Source organism: Podarcis pityusensis, assembly GCF_964106645.2.
Source record: "Podarcis pityusensis genome assembly, chromosome: 14".
Taxonomy (NCBI): Eukaryota; Metazoa; Chordata; class Lepidosauria; order Squamata; family Lacertidae; genus Podarcis; species Podarcis pityusensis.
In genome coordinates, this window is record NC_138039.1 from 2,314,816 (window position 1) to 2,322,561 (window position 7,746).

The 7,746-nt window shown below is 52.7% G+C and overlaps 1 protein-coding gene across 3 annotated transcripts in view; it reads left to right on the top strand.

The window, feature by feature from the left end:
- RADIL (Rap associating with DIL domain) overlaps positions 1–7,205 on the top strand; it is a 72,981-nt gene extending 65,776 nt beyond the window's left edge. For all 3 annotated transcript variants that reach the window (XM_080980958.1, XM_080980960.1, XM_080980959.1), the window contains 4 exons: positions 696–1,110; positions 3,278–3,417; positions 4,953–5,092; positions 5,256–7,205. In XM_080980958.1, coding sequence (XP_080837084.1) covers positions 696–1,110; positions 3,278–3,417; positions 4,953–5,092; positions 5,256–5,364 — 804 coding nt within the window. In that variant the 3' untranslated portion in view covers positions 5,365–7,205. The remainder of the gene's footprint in view (positions 1–695; positions 1,111–3,277; positions 3,418–4,952; positions 5,093–5,255) is intronic.
- Positions 7,206–7,746: the final 541 nt, after the last annotated feature.

Below are 7,746 nucleotides of genomic sequence, written 5' to 3' on the forward strand. Positions count from 1 at the left end.
GGGCAAGGCGATTTGAGCGTATTGCACCGATCCTGGCCCTACTGCACAAACTGCCAGTTTCTGGGCCCAAATCAAAGTGCTGTTTTTGACCTATAAAGCCTTAAATGGCTCAAAACCACAACACTTCAAGGACCGCCTCTCCCCATAGCAACCGACCCAGAACCTGAAATTGTCCAGTGGCTGTTCTTCACAAGAGGTCCAGAGGGTGGCAACACGAGAACGGGGCCTTTTCTGCAGTGGCTCCCCGCTTGTGGAGTACTCATCCCAGGAGGCTCACCTGCAGCCTTCATTATACACCTTTAGGTGTCAGACAAAAATGTTCCTCTTCTCCCAGGTCTTGGGCTAACTATGCAACCTACGGCCTTTTAAATGTGTTTTCTGGGGGGGTTGTATTTTTTTCTTTTCTTTTCCTACTGTTATAGCACGTATTTTGTGTTTTATGCCGTTAACCTCCCTGTGGTTTCTTGATGAAGGCTGGTATATATATTTAGTAAATGGCAATAATAACCTCTGCACAATAGTTAGCTGATTTCTGATTTTAACATTCTTTTTCAATATGGTTTTCATGGTTCTCCTGTATGGCTGTAGTAAACTGCTGCGACAGCTTTCCCCCCATGAATTTCAGGATATAGATGTTTCATATAAGTAAAAGAGAGACTGACGCCTCCTCTTTCCCTGTATCTCCCTGTTAAAAGACAGATGCCATCGGCTGCCAAACCACCCCCCAGGCGGACTCGGAGGCAGAGGTGACGGGGCATTCCTATGCCCGGGCGAACTGGCAGCGCCGCAGACCCGTGAGCTGCGTGGAGCCCAGGGCAGCTGGGGGTCCCTCTCCTGTCCCGCCGGGCGCCAACGGTTCCGCCGGGGATAACGAGGCTTGTGAGCAGCGGCTCCAGGAGAGTCTCCACCAGCTCCACCTGCAGGCCTCCCAGGGGAAGGGCAGCATCCCATCGGCGCCGGCAGACCCCTCCTGCCTGCTGACCCCGCCCAACACACCTCTGACCTTTGACCCAGCGGGCCTCGAACTCACCCCAGAGGCCACCCCCGGAAAGGCCACGGCAGACCCTCGGAGGAACGGCCTCAGCGGCACCAAAACCACGACACTTGAAGGTAGGAAATGAAGAACACTTTCTGGGGCAAGCGAGTTGAACCTTCCAGGAAGGCTGTTATAATAATTGGGAGTGTGTTTCTGCCAAATTATTCTGTTGAGAGTTATTGCAAACTGTTACATCTGAATGGATTATCAAATACAGTGGAACCTCGGTTTTTGAACCTAATCTGTTCCGGAAGACCGGCTTCCGAAAAGTTTGAAAACCGAGGATCAATGGGCTGGCTGCCAAGTGAAGGGAGAAAAATGAAAAACGCTGCTCAGAAGCTGTTTTGCTTCCGAAATTGTTCAAAAATGGAAGCATTCACTTCCGGGTTGTCGGCGTTCGGGTTCCAAATTGTTCGGCTTCCGAAGCATTCAACAACTGAACTTTGTTGTATTTATTAGATCTGTAAATAGCAGAATAACTAATCACATTGCAGTAATCTAGTATTGAAGCAGCAAAAACATGAACTGCTTGTGACCAGGAATGGCCATAGCTCTCAGACCAGGGACAGAGCTGGCTGCAGAAGCAGCCCCCCAGCTGCAAACTTGCTCCTTCGGGGGGAGGGCAACCCCACCCAGGGCAGCCGACGGACCACTTTCTTGGGCACAAGAGCGACGCAGTGCCTCCGTCTTGCTAGGATTCGAGCTCCGCTAGTTTTTCTTCACCCATTTTGCCCCTGAATCCACACGGTGATGCCCCGGCGTCTATGTGGCCTCGCCTGGTCTGGACACTGGTTTTGGTCTCCCCGTCCCACGTAGCAAGGGATGCTGGTCCCCGTGGCTTAAGCACTAACACTGCCCAGAATTCTCCAGCAAGTAAAGCAGGAGGGAGGGAGGCTCTAGCATTAGCTTGGGGGTAGTTTTCTACATGTGGGGAGGTTTTTTCTCTTCCCCCAAAATGGGACCTGCCACCCTGCAGGCTGAAGTGATGCCAACCTCTCAGGAGGCGCTGGCGCACTAGGGCAGATGGGGTGCTGCCTCACCAACCTGCCTGCCCTCTTACTTCAGTAATAGCCAAAGGCAACACGACAACCAAGTACAACGATGCGATGTCAATATAAACTCCTCATATAATCTCTACAGAACATTAAACAATATGAAATATGCACTCTCTGCAAAACCAAATAAACAGAAATCTTCTAAATCTCTGAAAGTCACAAATTATGCACTCTTGATGGATTCTCTTGAAAACATAGAACCAAATAAACACAAGTCTTATAGGTCTCTGAAAGTCTTTGTGGGCTATGCAAGTCTCTGAGAGAAGCAATAGGTCAGATTCTTATCTGGTGAAAACAAGCTGTAAATATTAATATTAATATTAATGGAATGTATAGGCCTCCCTTCGCCTGAGGATCCCTCTTGGTGATTGCCTTGTAGAATTCACCAGGGAAGATGGGGGGGGCAGTCGGGACTAGAATTCGTTGGCTTTGCTTGTTGTTGGCTCTGGCGCCCCCTGGTGGTGTGCTCCCTGCTTCCTGCCCTACCAGTTGCCTTCTAGGACTCTTGCCTAGGCTTGCTTTGCAAGAGCTGTGGCTCACGAGGCAAGCCCATCGGTGGGCAGAGCCCGTCCGCGTTGGAATTGCAGCTCCTGGGAGGGAATTGGAGGTAGACGGGAGTCCATTTCAGTTGCCAAATCCTCTCCCAACCTTCGGCAGCAAAATGCAGAGTGTTACCACCTTGTGCTCCCGCCTCTGAGTCACTGGGTGGAAGCAGCTGGGAGCAGCCCTTGCCAAGTCCATTGGCAGCTCCAGCCTTGGGCTGGGCTCGGTGGCTTCTGACGCTTGGCCTCTGAGATCCCATTTATTTCACAAAAACAGCCGCACTTTGAGGGCTCACTGCAGCCTGCGCAAGCTCCCAGCGCTGGTTGTGTGCACTTGGTCAGAAGGTCCTTGCAGTTTAAATGTGATTTACAGCCGATTTACCATACTGCTGACAGCAGTGAAAGAGTGTATTGCTCACAGAAATGGGAAAATAAAGACTATTGACCACTGGGTCAGGAAAACCTGGCCAACAATAAAACTTACATATGAGAGAAACGCTTGCTGGATCCTCACGGGCGTTTGGTTGGCCACTTGGAGAACACGACGCTGGACTAGATGGGCCCTGGGCCTGAGTTCTCGTATTTAGAAGGTGTTGCTTGCGAGGAACAGACAGGCTCACAAACCGCCTTCCTTCTGACCCCAGGCTCTTCGCCAACGCCCTACGATTTTCCAACGCCAGCCTCTTCGAGCCGCAGCTCGGCCGCAGACGATTTTTGCTACGTCTTCGTCGTGGAGCTGGAAAAGGGGCCCATCGGCTTGGGAATGGGGCTGATCGATGGCCTGGTGAGTTTCTCGCTCTCCCAGCTTCAGTTGCTTTCGGTCTGCTGCCAAAGAAGGGCTGGTAGGGAAAGCTGCGCAGATGGAGAGGTACATAGCTCCTGGCCATTGTCCATGCTGGGACCAAGGGGAATTTGGAGCCCAACAAAATCTGGAGGGCACCCCTACCCTACCCATGAGCCAGCCGTAGTCCATGCACAGAGTAGTGTCAGGTCTCCAGGGTTTCAGCCCTGCTTGGAGACACGAGGGATTGACCCTCTGGCATGCAAAGTACACCCCCTGTCCCTGAGCTACGTCGAGCTTCTTCCATGTGCTAAAATGGTCCCTGGCAAACTTCTTAGGAAGGCCTCTGGTTGTGTTGCTGCAGATGCGCCAGGGCGTTTATGCTCTCTGTGCTCCTTCCAGCGGTCATTCCTCTTTGGGTCACTGCTGCAGATGCACAACCCGATCGATTTTCACCAGGCACTGCGGTCGTCTGCAAGGGACAGGGGTTGATGTTGTCATGTTTGCAGTAAAATAAATAAGGCGGTGTGGCGATCACACAGGGTCCCCGGACGTTTAACGGTCTGTTGATCCCTGTGCCACCACCGTGCTCACTTCCCCGCTGCCACCAACCCGTCACTCTCTGGTAAAACACTGAGTCCAGTCAGTTGTTAAAAGTGGACCAAAAAAACAAGTTTATTTTACAGACATTAACAAGTTTATGGTTTCTCAGATAATATTCCTGTCAGTATCTTAACTTTAGTTTCTTTACCGGCCTATACCTTCCTAATACCTTCTGACTGATTATCTCAACTGTTTGACTGACTCCTCTTAACAAATTCTCTCCCTCTCTCACACCAGACTAGCCCAACCCACAGACTTTTCTTATCTGTCTCTTCTAACTCCAGACTGTCTTCTCAACAACTCTAACTCTACTCCCCCCCAAAAAACCCCTCTGTGCTTAAACCTTATACACAGTTAACTCTGCCCCTTGGGTTCCCATGGGTTAGTCATTTTACAATTAGTTAACCCTTTCCTTATGAACCCAGTATGATGTCACACACCTAGGAGGGCAAACGCCACAGGCGGGTCTTTGGGTGGCGTCAAATCCCAGGGCAAAGAGGAAGCTGTGCAGTGAAGGCGCCTGATGCCCCTCTCCAGGGAGGGAGTCCCACAGCTGGGACAGTCCCACGGGGGGCCACCACAGAGAAGGCCCTCTCCTAGGTCACCACCCCCTTCTGAGCCTCTGAGGGGGAAGAGCCAGGAGGGGGTCCTCCACCATAGCACCCGAGGGAGTCTGGAGGGGAGAGGTGACCTTTCAGGTCTTTGCATCCCGAGTTGTTCGGGGCTTTAAACACCCAACAGGAGCCCCTTGAATTGAGCCTGGAAACGAACTGCCAACCAGTTGCAAGAAGGGATGGCAAGAAGGCAGCCCAGGAGTTTCCCAGTGAGACTGTCCAATGTTGGGCTCCTGCAAACGCCTCCATCCATTGGCGAGAGAGCTGGCGTTGACCTCTCTGCTGACTCCCGCTTTGCCTTCTCCCCCCCATCCTCTTCAGCACACGCCCTTGAACTCTCCCGGGATCTACATCCGGACCCTGATCCACGACAGCCCTGCAGCAGCAGACGGGAGGCTCTCCATTGGGGACCGGATCCTGGCTGTCAACGGCACGAGCCTCATTGGCTCTGATTACCAGAGGTAGGGAAAGAGGAGGGAGGCTTAGTGGGGGGGGGGGGAGGAGAGGTGTTGCAAGTTGGACCCCCGATTATGTGGCTCAGTGGAAGGCTGCATCCTGCCTTCTCGCTCTCACCCACTCCTTTTGATGGGCTTTCCCCTCTCCCTGCTCCCCTTCTTCTTTCAGTGCCGTCGACCTCATCCGATCAGGGGGCAAGAAGCTGCGATTCCTGGTGGCCAAATCGGACCTGGAGGCTGCCAAGAAAATCAGCTTCAGCTCCTCACCTTCCCCTTAAAATAAAAGAAGAGGTGCCTCCGAAACAGCTCTCCTGGGTTCTCCAACAGTGCAAGCTGCATCAGGCACAAGGGATCGGGGCCGTGGGCATAGCCTAGGGAGACTTCTTGCAATGGGGCATCCCGGCCGCAGGCTCCCACCAGCCCCTCGGAAGTGCCTGCAGGCGGCAACATCAGACTATGCTGGCCTCAAAAGCAAACTCTGCTCTCCCAGCTCTGGAACCGTCAAGATGGTTTGAATTGCTGCGGTCTCAGAGTCAAAGGCTGGGCTTCGCTCTTGCAGACATCAGGTGCCAACAGCTAGCGACTTAAAGAGGCAGCGCTGCCCCATTGTGGCTGCCTGCTCTCATTGCAACTAGAGAATTTCGAGACCAGCTGTTTGTGCACCCAGCATGGATGGGACCTTAGCCTTGCAGCAACATCCCAAGCCCTCGACTGCTGCCTCCCTGCCTCTGCTGCAAAAACATCTGGGAGAAAATGAGCCCACTGTTGCTTAGTTACCTGCTAATGCACAGGCCCAGGGGGAAGAAGCTGCCGTGGGCAAGCTAAAATGAGGGTGCAAAGTAAGGCAGGGTGGGGAGCCCACACAGCATGACCGGTTTCTCTGCACTGGGCACCGCAACTATGACATAGTTCATGTGCAGGATGAGAGGGGGCCCCTGGAGCCTGACACTCGCTCGCTGTTGCTGAACTACAGTTCCCATCATCCTGACAGGGGCTGATGGGAGTCAGAGTCCGCAGGATGCCTGAGGCCTGGAGCAAGGGAGAAAAGCTAAACCCATGAAGTCCCAGAGAGGGGAAACGGATGTCAGGCAAGAGAGAGAGATGGGAGGCTGGGGACATGTTCCAGATGGGCGGGGTATAAATAAAATTATTATTAAAGGGGCCTCACAGCCAGCCCCTCCCCTCCCCATTTATGGCTATTGGCCACCCCAAATGCACACCTCTATCAAACCTAAGACCCAGTGATGGACAGACACGGGGACTTTAGCGGATGGCCCTAAATCTGGCAGGATTCCTCCAAATTTGCTGGGCTTTCTGAACACCTGCTTAAGAAGTGCATGTGAGAGCCATGCCAGCTGCAACAGACCTAGTCTACGTCTCCAAGCCCAGGAGCCTCTCTCTGAATCGCGGCTGGGCAAGACGCCTTCTTCAGGGAGCTCGCAAGGAAGACCGTGAAGGCAGCCGCTCTCCCTGCAGCCGGCATTCAGCAGCTCAACTGCCTCTGAGCAAGGAAGTTCAACAGGGCTGCTGTAGCCAATAGCCAATCCATCTTCCTCGAATGAACTTGGCCCTTTTCAAATGGACAGGCTCTTGCCATGTCACATGGCAGTTCCACTTATTACGGCCGCAAGAGCTACGCTGCCCACAGTCCTTTGTGTGTCGGGCGGCAGATCAGGAAAAGAAACCAAAATATGCCAATTATTCAAGCGAAGTTTCATCAGTGGTCCCATTCACGCAGGGAGACTTTATCTCATTTACACAGGACCCCCTCCATACCCCGATGAACAGGAGAAGCTTCCGTTTTCTAGGCGAACAGTATTAAAGCAGCATTTATCTCAAGCCGAAAGACAAACATTTTCAATCCCTTCTGCCGGGATGAACGTCCTCGGTTCACTGGGCTGAAAGACAGCTGTTTTTCACCCTGGATTGAGGAAGGGCGACAACCTTTGTTTGTTAATACTGTGCATCTTTTTAAAAAATAATAATAATGTATATATAGTTACAGTATTGCAGGCGATGTGATAAAGAACGAGGCCAGGGACAAAGGGCCGGTATGTCCAATCTCCTTTCCTCTGGGTTAAATAACTGGATACAGTAAAACTAGCAACCGTCGTAACAAGGGTTGGCAGCCGTGTCTCATTCTGGGCTCTGTGTTCATTTTTGCAAAAGGGAAGGCAAAGGAGTGCCGGGAAGGGGAACACCATTCACACAGAGTCAAGAGGCGCACGGTTGCAGAGCAGGCCGGCAACTTACAGGGAGGTTACATTTACAGCGGTTTGTGCACAAAGGCAGAATTGCGCCCAGTCCGGAAAACGCCCAGTGCGACGATCCCTACCATATAGCGCCCTGGAAATGTCACGAAAGGACTCTGGAAGGCTGTGAGGGGCTCCAAAGACCTTGCACGACCTTCCCAGAGCCTGGTGTCAGCAAGACGGGGGGCCTGAAAATGCCTCCTGGCAGAGGAAAACTCAGTGCGGAAAGAGATGCTGGGCCAAATGGGCCACTGGCCTGATACCGGCAGCTATTATTAGGTTGCACTATATCAGAGGTGGGTGGCGCTGCGGTCTAAACCACAGAGCCTAGGGCTTGCTGATCGCAAGGTCAGCCGTTTGAATCCCCACGACGGGGTGAGCTCCCATTGCTCGGTCCCTGCTCCTGCC